The sequence below is a fragment of the Cryptomeria japonica genome, chromosome 9 (genome assembly GCF_030272615.1).
Source record: "Cryptomeria japonica chromosome 9, Sugi_1.0, whole genome shotgun sequence".
Classification (NCBI taxonomy): Eukaryota; Viridiplantae; Streptophyta; class Pinopsida; order Cupressales; family Cupressaceae; genus Cryptomeria; species Cryptomeria japonica.
Genome location: NC_081413.1, coordinates 158,139,801 through 158,155,982, shown reverse-complemented (window position 1 = coordinate 158,155,982; position 16,182 = coordinate 158,139,801). Strand labels below are relative to the sequence as shown.

At 38.0% G+C, this 16,182-nt stretch overlaps 1 protein-coding gene across 1 annotated transcript in view; it reads right to left on the bottom strand.

The window, feature by feature from the left end:
• LOC131059112 (uncharacterized) overlaps nt 1-4,094 on the bottom strand; it is a 116,533-nt gene extending 112,439 nt beyond the window's left edge. The window contains exons 1-2 of the mRNA XM_059211322.1: nt 3,868-4,094; nt 3,698-3,772 (exon numbers count right to left, since the gene is read on the bottom strand). Coding sequence (XP_059067305.1) covers nt 3,698-3,772; nt 3,868-3,948 — 156 coding nt within the window. The 5' untranslated portion in view covers nt 3,949-4,094. The remainder of the gene's footprint in view (nt 1-3,697; nt 3,773-3,867) is intronic.
• Between the last annotated feature and the right edge of the window lie 12,088 nt (nt 4,095-16,182).

The window sequence follows — 16,182 nt, the reverse complement described above, 5'->3', positions numbered from 1 at the left end:
CTAAAATGTCACAAAAAAATCCCTAATTGTGTCGTAAGAAAACATCAATTGGCATTTAAAAATATAAAGTTGTGTTTTACTTTCATTTGCAATGATTTTTTGGTCGATTTTCTTGAAAAACTCACAATTTTCTGCAAGTTTTTGAGCATTAATTGACTCGAGTTTTCCCTAAAATGCACCACCACTTTTTTCTACTTGTTACTCGCCATCCATTCAAATGCATGAATACTCACAAGTCTAGCAAGTAACTTCCACATTTTCCAACCCCACCTCAAACCATACTTGGCATCCTTTCTTGCAATACATAGCTAGAAAATGCCTCTTCGTCTCTCTATCATCCTTAGCTTGAGTGTTTGTTAGTGTTGTTTTTCCTTTCATATTTTGTACGATATATTTGTCGAGACCTTGTTCTATGTAGGTTTAATATGTTGTTCTAACTCTACTTCTTGTGCAAGTTTTTGTTGTTCGATGCACTTGTTGTGCAGGTTCTCACCTTAGGGATGTGATCACCCCACTCGAAGACCTCTACTTCCTCTATAGTATTATTTTTGGGTGTTATGATGTTATTTACTTTCCAATATTTCATTTTTGTACTTTAGCATGCATATTAGTGTAGTTCCATAAGACCATTAAAGTGGACACAACAATGTAATGATGGAAATTGTATATGCTTACAATTACGTATTATTTTTTGAGTTCACTTTAGTATCCATCTCCCTTAGTTTGTTTATAGTTCTTTTAAACCTTTGTCTTAGCCTTTTTGTATCCCAGGGTCCCAAGGCTTAGCATCGCATTGTCGTCTTTCCTAAAGTTGATGTCGCAAGTGATGTCTTTTTGTCATTGTCTAGTGTTTGAACCTTTTCCAAGCTATAGTTGTCCAAACACTAGTGTGACATGCATGTGTTTGCATGATACACTAGAGTCTTGCAACATTTCATCATTTTTTGACCATTTCCAAGTGTTTCTTTACATGTCACCTTCCTAGCCTGTAGTTAACCACTCTGGTGTGAATTACAATGGCTACTTGACTCCTTCTTATCCCTCCTTTTGATCCTATTTTGAATTCATTCTCAATCTATCTCATTCTTCTTACAAATTTGAACACTGTCAGCATTCTGCCATTGTTGCATTCTTGAGCACTTTACCAGCACTGTGAAGCACATATGAAGACCCTCCAGCACTCTAGCAAGTTTATGGGTAGTTTAGTAGCATCTTGCAGCAGTATTCTTGCCTCCATTGGTCTAACCAAGTTTGGGGAGGTGACTCATATTATGATCTTGCTCTAGCTTCTCTTCATGTTTTCTATTGCTATCGCACTTGGAATCTCATTTCTCATTTACCAGCACTTGCATTTATATTTAAGCACAATCTACTTGCATTGTTATTGCTCTTCCAGTCCTTGACACACTTAGGACAAGAGCACACACATTCCATATATTATTTTTACTATATTGACTGTAGTGCAGGTTTGAAAACAAAAATAGGGGCTTGACCATTCTTGGCCAGCTCTCAAACAGCCCAAAAAGCATTCTCTTTGTTTCTTATTGCTATAGGTTTTCTTCTGGGTCTTGATATCCAACTTCATAGGAGTTTGTCAGCGTCTTTCCTCCTCTCTCCTTGTCACTTTTATCATTTGATTAATAGATTAAATCTCTGTTGTCTTCACTCTTATTGTTACTTGTGATCTTCCTGATATTTTCTGGTTTTATTTCTGTGGAGTCCAAGCACATTTTTGAGAAAGATTTAGATTCTGATCGCTTTTGTTTTGCAAACTCATTTTCAAGTTCTCTGCAGTCCATTTACAGTTCTGCAATTATCTTGTTAATTCTGTAATTCAATCTATGTAAAACAGCAACAGTCTCATTTCTCTTGTAGTGTTTTAGCTTATTTAGAAAACTATAATTTTTCAAGTTTAAAACACATTAAGCTTAATTAGAATCAAGAATGAGGAGTCGACGAGTACACAACAGAACCTGCCCAACTCGCGACTCCTCAAGGCAGCTGAGGAAAGTCGACCAGGACTCCCAAGCCGAGTCTGGCCGATTTTGGCCGAGTACTCATCTGAATCCTGCTCCAAGACTACCAAATCTTAGGCTCGGACTCCCAAGTCCTGAGCCTAACCTCTTCTGGCACCTGAACATAACAGCAATAGTGACTGAAATTTCAAATTTTGAGAGTTTGAGGATCAAATGAGAAGTGTAATGTTTAAATTATGACAAATCGATAGTCAAATTAGACTTTTATGTGATCTAAATGCTTTGATTTCTTTTTTTTGTGTAATTATGAGGTTTTTTTTTGCTGAGTCCATGCCAAATTTTATGCCAATTCCGTGCCAAGTCCTGAGTCCAAGTCAAAATTTTGGGCTGCTGAGTCGAGTCCAAATCCAAGTTTTCAAACTTTGATAAGAATAATTTACTCTATCTGATAGAATAGGAGTAGATTAGACTCCTTTACCAAAAAGGCTTGCTAATTAGTAGTGAGATCATTTAGCAAAAGAAACTAATCTTTCTTTTGTTAAGTCAAATTTCATACACTACATTAAACAAACAGTTTGATCTGCTTGTGTCTCCTATCTTCTCGCTCCTTTTTGCTGATCTTCAGTGCCTCTATTACTACTGTCATAAACCTGTACGTTTCTCAAATTGGATATTCAAAAGTTTTAAGTTTACATACATGTTTTTATCTTTATTTTTATTTTTACATGACACTGGGAGCTATTTTATTTGCAATATAATTTGAAGGTGTTTCCTAGTTCTTGTCAGCAGACAGGTTACTTGTATATTTTAATACTCCAACACAATCAGAATAAAAAATTAGATAAATTGCCACAAAAACTTTAATATTTGAATTTGACAAACTTTCCAAAAATATATAAACATCCAATTTAAACTTTCTCTGATTGGCCGCTATAACTTTTCCATAAGTGAACAATTTTACTGTTGTATAATATATTCCTGTAAATTTTCACTTTAAAATTGTACAATGCATCTTGACAGCTTTAAATTGAATTCTCAACTGTCAAATGTAAAGGCAGTGCTCACAATTTGTCTGCTCCCATCTCCACAGAAAAATAATGCAAGTTTTTCGAAATATAAAATCTTTACAATATGCTGTCAGCATTTAATTTAGCCAGCAGATTTTTTGGACAACATTGTGTTATGCTTTTCTGTCCAGGCAAGGTAGCTATGCCAGTTAAAGCAATACTTCATATTTTCAACTCTCATTTTTTAAGAAAACACACACTTATACTGAAAGGGGGTGAATCAGTACAAGGTCAACTTTCTCAACTTTTTAAATTTAATAATCTTAAAAGCAACAAACAAAGCATTCACACAATTAAGATCTAATAAAAAAGACAAGATGTACACACAATTTTACGTGGAAATCTTGAGAAAAAAACCACAACAAAATATTAATTTTTATATCTAACTTCACTTCGTAGACTCCAACCCACAGAGCATCAATCCCCTCCGCTGAGCTCCAGCTCAGTAAGGTTTTTGCAACCAAGCGAAAACAAAGGATTTCTTAACAAGCATTCAATCTTCCCTTCCTCCAATTCAAGCTTAAGTAAAAAATTATGATTGCAAATACTCGGTCAATTATGTCTAAGAGTTGCTGACTAAATTCGTTAGACTTTCGTTTCGATTTAACAGAGATAAAGAAAAAATATTGATATCAGTTGCCCTGAATCAAGTACCTGACGAAGACCCCCTCCAACCCTGAGCGTCTGATTGGAAAGATTTGTGAGGTCTACAATAATGTCTCCTGGCGCCTGAGAAATCACCAATGTATTTATAAGATGACGAAAAATTTTGACATGGAAAGATTTATTAGTTCTACAACTATGCAACAACTTGAACAACTCACCACTACTTGATCCACGTAAAATGAAGTAGAGGATGATTTCGCCTTGTCTTCCTCCTTTGCTTCTACTTTCACTGTCGCCATTTGCCTCTGCTATTGATGTTTAAAAAAGAGCAAGGGCGCAAAAGAGGTACACGTTGAAGACTGAATGTTATAATAAGAAGGCTTACCCGTCTTCTGTTACTGTGTGATTCTTTCGTGTCGGATTTGTTTTGTGCGCAACTAAAAAAATAAGTGCGATGTGAATTAATATCAAACGTTTATAATAGTTTAGGCTAGGTTTTTGATAAAATGTAAGGATTTAAGGTTCACATCCAAGTGTTCCAAGTATTTAAAAGTTCAATCGGTATAAAGTATTTAAAGGATTTGAGATTTCTAATTTATCACATAAAAGTGAATAAGCAGTTTTCAAAATTATTGATATCAATTATTTAATAATTGAAACATTAAATGTATGAAAAATATATGTTATGATAAATTAACTTGATGACTTTGATGATCTATTGTAGAACATGAACCAAAGTTTTGATGAAAAACTTGATCATATGGTCAAAAAGTCATCAACTATATTAAGTTTTTTTAATATTTATTATTTTATTTTTTATTGAATCGAGTAAATGAATAAGATACATAGAATGAAGGCAAGCACTTAGTTATCAAGAATAAATCAGCAAAGCTAATGGACAAAACTGTTTTAGAAACAAAATAATAACAGCTCTGAGCAAGCAACGAAATTACAAAGACCAACTGTATATGGTGAAAAGTGATGATGAAAACCTATTGTAAAACCATAAAGATTCAACCACAACAATCTAAAGTCCTACAACCAAACATTCACCATACACCAATGAAGTCTACCTAAGATCGTGCAAATCAACAAAATAAAGCAATATTACCATTCACATGTCAAGTAGGGTTTCAATTTTCATTGTCTCGTATCTCCATTGATCTTGTTTAATATGTTTGCTCTCAGATTTTATGTGTGCACAAGAGCTCAATAAAGAATGGATTGTGGTTGATAGCTTGATCGCAAGGAGACTTGATTGCATAAGATTGATTAGATGCATTGATTAGGGTTGAAAAGGAAGAGGGCTTCCTCTTATATAGAGAACAATATAGAAAATGGAAGGATAAGATTAAGAGATGTAAAGATAAATGGTCGACTAGGATTAAACGGTAGGTAAAGGAAATAATGAAAGGGTAGGTGGTGTAGGGATTAAGAGATGAATGACATGTGTCATAGGTAGAAAATGCTAATGAATTAATTAAATAAATAAAGATTCATTTAATTAATAGAAGAAAGTGGATAATTAAATAAATAAAATATTTATTTAATTTAGGAGAAAGATTATTTAAATAAATTAAAGTATTTATTTAAATTGGAAAAAGGTTAGAAGAGGCTAAAATGAATTAATTAAATAAATAAAGATTTATTTAATTAATAGATGACTTAGTGTAAAATAATTAAATAAATAAAAATATTTATTTAATTGAAGAGGACAATTTTAGATGTCTACGTTTTGCCCCTCTTCGAGACAATGCAGCTTGTCGTGTTGGCTCAAAGAAGAAAAATTGATAAATAGTTGCCCCAAGACAGGAATGATATGCCCCCTCGAGAGATTAGATGGAAAGACTGAAAGGGGTTGCAGATAATTTCTCGATAAGAGAGAAAGACTAGGAAGGACTGACAAGAAAGAGACTAACGCGGGGAGAAAAGATTGACATGGGGTACTAGGGCTAAGCAGCCTATATGTATAGGCCACAAGGAAAACAACCTCATTTGCATCCACACACTTAAGAGATCAGAGTGCATAGAGAGCTAAGAGAGCAGTCAACAGTGCAGGAGAGATGGCAGATAGGCTACACAGGTTTGATTGGGTCTAGCGGTTTCAGAGGCCAGATGACATGGGTGTGTCGATGAGTACCTCAAACCTACTTTGTACGTTTATGCATTAATTATTTTATTTATTACACTTTAGAGTAGAAATGCAAAAACACAGAATCGGTAAAAAGTTGCTTGAACACATCTAGGTTAGGTTTCGATGCATCTGTGTAGGACAGGCACATCTATGAATAGCATGGTCGCGTCTATGCAAATGATCACATCTAGGTAGTAAAATGAGTGTGTTTGTGTGCAACAGGCGCGTCTAGGTCTGTCAGACACGTTTGTGATTAAAAAACGCGTCTAGGATAAACAATTGCGTCTAGGTAAAGCAGCTTCACGTCTGTAATGAACAGGCGTGCCTAGGATAGGAAAGCTTCTTTATGAATGCTAAAACTGCGTCTGTGTAGCAAAAATGTGTCTATGTCTGATCAAGCTAGAATCGGCAGTTATATGATGAACATACGTTGTCGATTGGATAAACTGTCGAGAGGATTCACTCAAATGGGTATCCTAGGGAGACAAACTGAAGAATAGGCTAAAATTGATAATTCTATGATAAACATACTTTGCCAATTGGATAAACTGCTGAGAGGATTCACTCAACAGGTGCCCTAAAACAAGTAGGTTTGCTAAGCTAAGTATAGGATAAGTCGTCGAATTGATAAAATCTGGCAAGTGCTCTAGCAAGCAAGGATCAAGTGCAATGTGATAAACATATACACTAGGATAGGATGCAGTGCCATGTGATAACCATAAGCACTAGGATAGTAGTAGCACTATGTGATGAACATGAGCACCACTAGGATTGACACGATTGATTTGATTGGATGCAGGAGTACTTACCCCAGCTTGAGTCGCGACAGAGATTCCCTGTGACACAGAGATTGCGTGCAAAGTTGACCTTTAAGGAGCGTGCAATTGTTGAGGCTATGGACCTGAGATATGTCATGTACATACCAAAGATCAGGATGAACATTGGGTTGTTGACTGCTTTAGTGGAGAGGTGGCACTCTGAGACTTGTTCATTTCATTTGTCGATTGGCAAGATGTCAATCACATTGGAGGATGCATACAAGATACTACAGATTTTGATCCATGGGGATCTCGTAGTCTATGATAGAGAGGGAGACATGGATGCACTGAGATGGGTTTTTGTAGACCCAGATCTAGAGATGAGACTGGGGCACGTGAGTTGGGAGGTGATGGCTAGCAGTAGATGTAGATTACCAGTAGTGGTTGGAGGGGTCATCAGTGATTACTTATGCCAAGATAGAGAGACACGAAGGTTAGCCATTGGATGGGGGAGGACATTGGAGATCCTAGTGACAGAGCTCAAGAGGTTTGCATGGGGTTTGTGCGTTCTAGCACATATATACCATGAGCTACATCAGTTTTGTGTACCTCGATGGTTGTGGGCTAGGTTGCGGGGTGACATTACTACAAGTGTGGGCATACGAGCACATCGTGTAGTGACTAGGTCGGTCCACTTTAGAGGCAGAGAGCATGGATAACCTTATGTGCACCTATATAGTATGATCACTTCCCAGCCACGGATTGGGAAGGTAGACTACTGGAGTGTAATGTGCTTTTAGTGGTCCATTGGCCTATTCTGGAGACCCGTAGGTTATGTGGAATGGAGAATTAGAGTTTCAAATGTTGGTGAAGCGAGAACTTACTATTTTTAGTAAGTTAGGGTTTGGTTGTTTGGATGATGTTGTATAACTAAGCTTTCCAAGCTCTGTCACTGGGTGCGAAGATCATGCTTTTCGGAGGAGTAATTCATGACTTACTATTTTTAGTAAGTGGCAATATGGAGCATTTCTATTTTTGGCAGTGGACAGGGTCCTGATCCTGTAGCAGTTTAGTGGTCTTTTTTGCTCATCTTCATCTTAGTTTTGTTGATGATCAATATGGGAGTCATAAGTGATTTAATTAAATATTATTTCCTTGTCCTAAGGTTTAATATTTAATTAATTTTATTATTTTTAATATTGATTAATGACTTTGGATTTTGTGCATAACATGATGTCTCCTAAGTTGCTAGGTGAATTGTTTATGTCTTGAAGGGGGGCGCCAATATTAAAAAGAGATGTTATTTTATTCACCAAAGTATTTTCTAAGATATAAATCATGGTCCTTGTTGGCTAGGCGTGATTTTGACTTGAAGTATGGTGCATCTTTGGATCCACTTGGTAAATGAGATGCAAATGGGAAAGATGAATTTGGGCATTTTTGTGAGCATTTGGATTTGAATTTGGGGAGCAAGAAGTTATAAATAAGAGCCTTGGGCTCTCATTTTGGGGCATCTTGAAAAATTGCATCGTTATGTTGTCAGATTGGCGTATGAACTTGAAGTTTTAGAGTGTGGTTCCCTAGTATTACCAGTTTCGTACTTGAGACATAGTACCTAGCCAAGTGGTGTATTCTTGTGATATTTTCAATGCGTATTTTCAGTATTTTGGAGTGTGGTGTGTTTTCTAGAGTTGTTGGGCAAGTTTTCGATCATACCTCCCTACCTAAGCGACTAGTCATTTTGGGTACTGGATCAAACCTTCTTTATGCTATTGGTGATATATCTTGTAAGTTTACAACCCCTTATTTGGAGTCTTAGATTTTATTTTGCAAATCAAAATTCCTCGCTTAGGCATGGTTCTTGGGAAGTGCATTGGGATGCATGCAAGGTGTTTGTGGGGTGTTTAGTAGCTCTTTTTCGTGTGTTCTTAGTCATTGCTTGTGTAGTGATTGTTTGGGAGTGATTTGGGATGAATTGAAGGAGATATGAGTGAGATATGGGCAATTTAGTGAGTTTATGTGTTGTTGGTTATGCATTTCCGGCCTACTATTTTTTGGTGTTCAGTTAGTTTGATGATAATTATCTCATGTGTTCAACATTATACTTCTACTCTATCTTTCCTCTCTATTGTAAGGTTAAGTAGTAGTACTACTAACCGTTTCTGGATTGTATTCTTCATATCCTGCTGAAAAGTGGAAGAGGATGGCTTGTTGCCTATATCTGATATTTTGTAACTCAGTCCTCCCGCTGTATAAGCGCTTGAGTTATATTGGTTTTGACGATCCTCCCGTTGCATAATCGATCGAGTTGAGTTTGTTCAGTGTATTCAGTCCTCCCATTAAAATATTATGGTAGAGTGATTTGTGTTTGAAGTATTGTTCTCTTGGCTATTTTACCGCCAAGTTCCTTGCTTTCCTGTTGGATAAGCGGAAGGGGTTGGCTTGCCGCCCATTATTGCATTTCAGTAGTTCAGCAGATTATCTCTAACAATCCCCTGCTATTGTATGCTCTCACCCTCCTAATCTGGAAACTTGGTGATCAGTAAGTGTAGGGTTCCTTCCAGTTGTTTGGGTTTCATTATTCTAACCCTAACGGGTGATTGGTGTGATTGTGATATTGTTTTGAAAAAAAAAGTGGGAATATTATAGTGGTATTAGAGTTGGTTTTCCTGCCAGCCTATGAGTTTCAGAGTGGTCAGAATTCTCCATGAGTGACAGAGATGTTTGTTACTACAACAGAGAACAAAAGAGACAACAATTTCAGATTCCTTTAGTGCCGGAAGAAGATACAATTTTAGAGGTATTGAGAAACAAAGGGAAAGGAGTGGATTTTGTAGATTTAGTAGATTTGCTGGCAGATAAGGCTACAAAACAAGATGAGGCACCCGACAAAAAATTTGAGGGACAATTCAATGCCATGATGGATATGATGTCTCAATTGTTGGCGAAACTTAACTAGAATATTGTTGGGACCCCTAATCAACCCAACAATGGACCAGAAGCTAGTACTTCTAATGCTCCTGTAAGAAATGGGAATGGAATTAATAATGGGAGCAATAGTGGAGGTTCAGCCCCAAGACCTTGGCAACCTGTCTTCCTACCAAGAGAAGAACAACAAGCTAAAATTGAGATACCTACAATTGATGAAATAAGGAATAACTATATGGAGTATGCTTCTCTCCCTAGAGAGATCCGAGATATCCTCACCTTAGACCAGTTCATAAATCAGAAAATGAAGCGAGGAAGGAGGAATGAAAATAGATTTTTTGCCCCAAGAGATTATCAACAAGCTCTTGGAAGGGTGACTCTAGCACATTTTGATGGAAGCACTAAGAGCACAACTAGAGCATGGGTGCAGAAGTTGGACAATTATTTGTCCTTGAGGCCTATGCCTAAAGAAGATGCCATCAAGTTCGCTACTTTGTACTTGGATGGAGTGGCCCATGAATGGTGGTACCATGGGTTGGTCACCCTTGGTTATAACTTGATCACCACATATGTTGATTTCACCAACAAGCTCATTGAAAGGTTTGATACCAAGGACTCGAAGGTGAAATTTAGAGAACTTGCTCAACTCGAATAGCAAGGTTCTTTGGACACTTTCATAACTGAGTTTTAGAGTCTTTCAGTTATGGTTAGCAGCATCTCAGAGAAGAGGTTGGTGGTCCTATTTACTGAGGGACTTGAAGAACCATTGAAAGGTTGGGTAAAAGCCTTTGAATCGCCCACCTTGGCTGATGTAATCAAGAAGGCTCAAAGCATGGAGTTGGCTACCCCAAAGAACAAATTTTAGTCCAAGCCTTTCCCTTTCCGAAAGGATAAGAAGAAGTTTACAAATCAAACCAAGAAGTTTCCTTTGCGAATGGATGATGAGCTTCATCAAGAGCTTCGAAGGAATAATCTTTGCTATTCTTGTAGAGAACCTTGGGCCCCAGGGCATAAGTGTCATGGAAAGGGAAATTTGCATCAAATGGAGTATTATTCTGCGGATGGATCATATTCTAAAATGTCAGAACAACTGATTGAAATTAAGGAGAGCGAGTATGAAGAGGCTCCGAAAGGGCCTGCAATTGAGTCAGAAGATAGAGGAGTGGTTGCTCAACTCTCGAGCATTCACAAGAATGAGTCCTTTAGAGTTCGAGGTGTGATAGGATAACATCGTGTCATTTCTCTCATTGACACAGGAGCGACTCATAACTTCATTGATGAGAGAATTGTTGCAAAGAGGGGGCCAATGGCAAAGGAAGTAGAAGGCTTTAAAGTCATGGTAGTTGATGGCTCCACTATATCTTGCAACCGGATGATTTCCAACATGTCTCTGAAGTTGGGAAATCATGAAATTAGAGATGAATTTTTTTGTGGTTAGCATTGGTGGGACTGATGATGCAATCCTCGGGATTTAGTGGTTGAGATCTCTTGGTGAGATCACATTAAATTTGCAAACCATGGAGCTGAAATTCATGTCTGATGGGAAGAAGGTGGTATTGAGAGGAATGTTGAATGGTGGACTTAGAGTTGCTTCATTGAAGAGGATGGAGAGGCTGATCCGCCATAACCAAGTGGATTGGGTAGCAGAGTGTTTGATAATGTCTTCAAAACCATTTGAAGACAAGGGTAACTACTCAACGGGCATTCAAGCATTGGTTCCAGACAAAAGTAAGGTCCTTGGGAAGCCATATCTTGGTAGACCTCCTGAGATTATGGTCATGCCTTCCAAATCACTAGAGGAGAATCAGAGTTATCCCAAAGACATTCAGGCTTTGATAACCAATAGAAGTAAAGTGTTTGAGAATCCACCTCCTGGTAGACCTCCTGAAAGAGGTGCATAACACATCATTGAGCTTGAAGAAGGAGCTAAGCCGATTATGACTACTCTATATTAGTACCCCAATAAGCAGAAGGGTGAGATTGAGAAAGCAATCCAAGAGTTGTTTGACATGGGTTACATACAACCAAGCAAAAGCCCATTTTCTTCAGCTGTTGTCTTGGTGAAAAAGAAGGATGGAACCATGTGCATGTACGTGGATTACCGAGCCCTGAATCATAAAACTATAAAGAATTGGTATCCTATCTCGAGAATTGATGAGCTCATTGATGACCTACATGGTGCAGTGTTCTTCTATAAGATTGATCTCAGGTCGGGGTATCATCAGATTAGGATGATAGCTTCAAATATAGAGAAGATTGCTTTCAGATGCCACTTTGGGCATTTTGAGTTCCTAGTCATGCCCTTTGGCTTGACTAATGCCCCTACCACATTCCAAGCATGCATGAAAAAAATCTTCCAGTAATAGTCGAGGAAGTTCGTGCTCATATTTTTTGACGACATACTCATATTCAACAAATCTTGGAAGGAGCACTTACAACACTTGGATGAAGTGTTGAGCATACTGGAATCTGAGTCCCTGTTTATGAAGGAGTCCAAATATGAATTTGAAATGGAAGAATTGCTCTACCTTGGTCACATTATCAGTGCAAGAGGTGTGAAGGTAGACCCTAAAAAGATTAGAGCTACCATTGATTGGCCTCCTCTTGAGAACATAACACACTTAAAGGGATTCTTGGGTCTTTGTGGTTTTTATCATAGTTTTGTGAAGGGATACTCTCAGTTGGCTGCTCCCCTCACAAATCTTACAAGGAAAGGAGCTTTTGAATAGTCAGAAAAGGCATAGACAATATTTGATCAATTTAAGGGGATCATGAGTTCCTGCCCTGTTTTGGCTCTACCTAATTTCACCAAGCCTTTTGAATTGCAGTGTGATGCATCTGGAGAAGGTGTTGGTGTAGTCCTCATGCAAGATAAGCATCATATAGTCTTCAAGAGTAGGAAGTTAAGAGGGCCTGAATGGATATATTTGATATATGACAAGGAGATGCTTGCCATAATGCATGCCCTTGCAAAGTTCAGGTAGTATCTTGCAGGGAGTAAGTTCGTTGTTAAGACTGATCATAACAGTCTTAAACACTTCATGCATCAGAAAGACTTGAATGAAAGGCAGCATAAGTGGGTGAGTAAGTTGCAGACTTATGACTTTGATGTCGAGTATAAAGAAAAGAATAACATTGTGGTTGATGTCTTGTCCAGAAGGCCCCATTTGAGCTCACTGTGTGAGCTTACTATTGATTGGAGGGAGTTGTTTCTTTTTTATTATACCAAAAATCAGTTTGCAACCAACATCATAGAGGGTACTTTTCATGATGAAAAGTACAAATTAGTTGATGGATTGATTATATACAAAGGAAGGATCTTCATTGTGGTTGAATCCATGCTGAAGGAGAAGATTTTGAAGACTTTCCATGATATTCCCCTTTCTGGTTACCAAAGTTACTTCAAGACATACAGGCAGATCCGAGAGAGGTTTTCTTGGAAGGGACTAAAAAATGATGTTTTGAGGTACATCAAGGAGTGTCATACATGGCAAAGAAACAAAGATGAGCACACTCTGCCAGCTAGTTTGTTACAACCCTTGCCCATTCCCAGTCAAAAATGGGAAAGTATATCAATGGACTTCATCACTAGGTTGCCACAGGCTTAGGGGAAGGATAGTTTTTATGTGGTGGTGGATAGACTAACTAAGTTTGCTCACTTTTTTGCCATCACCAGCTCATTAAAATAGCTCAAGTTGTTGGAGTGTTCTTTTGGGAGGTGTTCAGGTTACATGGGTTAACAAAGAATATTATGAGTGATAGGGACAACAAGTTCCTAAGTACTTTTTGGCAGGATATTTTCAGATTATGTGGTATAGTGCTGACTCCAAGCACAAGTTACCACCCACAAACTGATGGGCAAACCAAGATAGTGAGTAAGTGGTTGGAAGGATACCTTAGAAACTATGTCTCAGAGCAGCAGAGTACATGGGTGAGATGGCTTCACCTAGGAGAGTATTGCTACAACTCCTCCTATCACATGTCCATCTGGATGTCACCATTCATGGCACTATATGGTTATGAAGCTCCTAGCTTCACTAACTTGATATTTGGTGATAGCAGAACCTCTCAAGCAAAGGATATGATACAACAAAGTCAAGATATTTTTGTGGACTCTGAGGGACAATCTCTAGCATGCGCAAAATCAACAGAAGTTCTATGTTGATCAACAGTGAATTGAGTGCACCTTTGAGGTGGGCGACATGATTTATTTGAGGCTCCAACCCTACAGACAATCTACTCTCAATAAGAGTGGAGTTGAGAAATTGAAATTACGATTTTATGTGCCTTTCAGAGTCAACAGGAGGATTGGAGAAGTGGCATATGAGTTGGAACTATCGGCGAGTAGTGGGATTCATAATGTATTTCATGTGTCTCGCCTTAAGAAGGCTCTTGGACATAATGTTGTTGTGTCGGTAGAGTTACCTCCGCTTGATGAGGAGGGAGAGTTAGTTTTGATTGTTGAAGCTATCCTTGATTTCAAGGAGTGTTATCTGAGGAGAAGGGTGATCAAGGAATACCTAATCAAGTGGAAAAATTTGCCAGCAAAGGATGCTACGTGGGAAAATGAAGAGATTTTACTGCATCTAGCCTTACAATTGCTTGAGGACAAGCAATTTTGGAGAGGGTGGACTGTAATGTCCCCTTCTCAATGATGTGCTTCTAGTGCTCCATTGGCCTATTCCAGAGACCCGTAGGCTATGTGAAATGGAGAGTTAGGGTTTCAAATGTTGGTGAAGTGAGAACTTACTATTTTTAGTAAGTCAGGGTTTGGTTGCTTGGATGATGTTATCTTATTGAGCTTTCCAAGCTCTGTCACTAGGTGTGAAGATCATGCTTTTCAAAGGAGTAATTCATGACTTACTATTTTTAGTAAGTGGCAGTATGGAGCATTTCTATTTTTGGCAGTGGACAAGGTCCTGATCCTACAACAGTTCAATGGTCTTCTTTGCTTAGCTTCATCCTAGTTTTGTTGATGATCAGTATGGGAGTCATAAGTGATTTAATTAAATATTATTTACTTGTCCTAAGGTTTAATATTTAATTAATTTTATTATTTTGCTACTCATTAATGACTTTGGAATTTGTGCATAACATGATGTCTCCTAAGTTGCTAGGCAAATTGTTTATGTCTTGAAGGGGGACGCCAATATTAAAAAGAGATGTTATTTTATTCACCAAAGTATTTGCTAAGACATAAATCATGGTCCTTGTTGGCTAGGCATGATTTTGACTCGAAGTATGGTGCCATCTTTGGGTCAACTTGGTAAATGAGATGCAAATAGGAAAGATGAATTTGCGCGTATTTGTGAGCATTTGCATTTGAATTTGGGGAGCAAGAAGTTATAAACAAGAGCCTTGGGCTCTCATTTTGGGGTATCTTGAAAAATTGCATCGTTATGCTGTCAGATTGGCATATGAACTTAAAGCTTCAGAGTGTGGCTCCCTAGTATTACCAGTTTTGTACTCGAGACATAGTACCTAGCCGAGTGGTGTATTCTTGTGACATTTTCAGTATTTTGGAGTGTGGTGTGTTTTCTAGAGTTGCTGGTTTGTTGTGGCTGAAGCAAGTTTTTGAAAATACCTTCCTACCTGAGCGACTGGTCATTCTAGGTACTGGCTCAAACCTTCTTTATGTTATTGGCAATATAGCTTGTGAGTTTGCAACCCCTTATTTGGAGTCTTAGATTTTATTTTGCAAATCTAAATTCCTAGCTTAGGCGTGGTTCTTGGGAAGTGCATTGGGATGTGTGTAGGGTGTTTAGTAACTCTTTTTGGTGTGTTCTTAGTTGTTGCTTGTCTAGTGATTGTTTGGGAGTGATTTGGGGTGAATTGAAGGAGATATGAGTGAGATATGGGCAATTTAGTGAGTTTATGTGTTGTTGGTTATGCATTTCCAGCCTGTTGTTTTTTGGTGTTGAGTTAGTTTGATGATAATTATCTTATGTGTTTAGCATTATACTTCTACTCTATCTTTCCTCTCTATTGTAAGGTTAAGTTGTAGTAGTACTAACCGTTTCTGGATTGTATTCTTCATATCCTACTGAAAAGTGGAAGAGGTTGGCTTGCCACCTATATCTGATATTTTGTAACTCAGTCCTCCCGCTGCATAAGCGATTGAGTTATATTGGTTGTAGTGATCATTCCACTACATAAGCAGTTGAGCTGAGTTTGTTCATTGTATTCAATCATCCTACAAAAATATTGTGGGAGAGTGATTTGTGTTTGAAGTATTGTTGTCTTGGCTATTTTACCGCCAAGTTCCTTGCTTTCCCACTAGATAAGTGGAAGGGGCTAGCTTGTCGCCCGTTATTGTATTTTAGCAGTTCAACAAATTATCTCTAACGATCCCCTGTTACCGTATGCTCTCACCCTCCCAGTCTGGGATCTTGGTGATCAGTAAGTGTAGGGTTCCTTCTAGTTGTTTGGGTTTCATTATTCTAACCCTAATGGGTGATTGGTGCGATTGCGATATTGCTTTGAAAAATAAAATAAAAATAGTGGGAATATTACATAGAGACGAGTGATTGATTATACCTATAGTGTGATATGGACACCTTATTTGGATTGTGAGGCTTCGGAGGAGGATGCGATAGAGATTCCATTTTTTTTTAGGAGTAGATATCTAATTTGGCGGGCTCCTTATATTTTGTATATACATTTGATTGACAAGGTGTGCAGACAGTTTGGGAGGCATCAGAGGATGCCTTGGG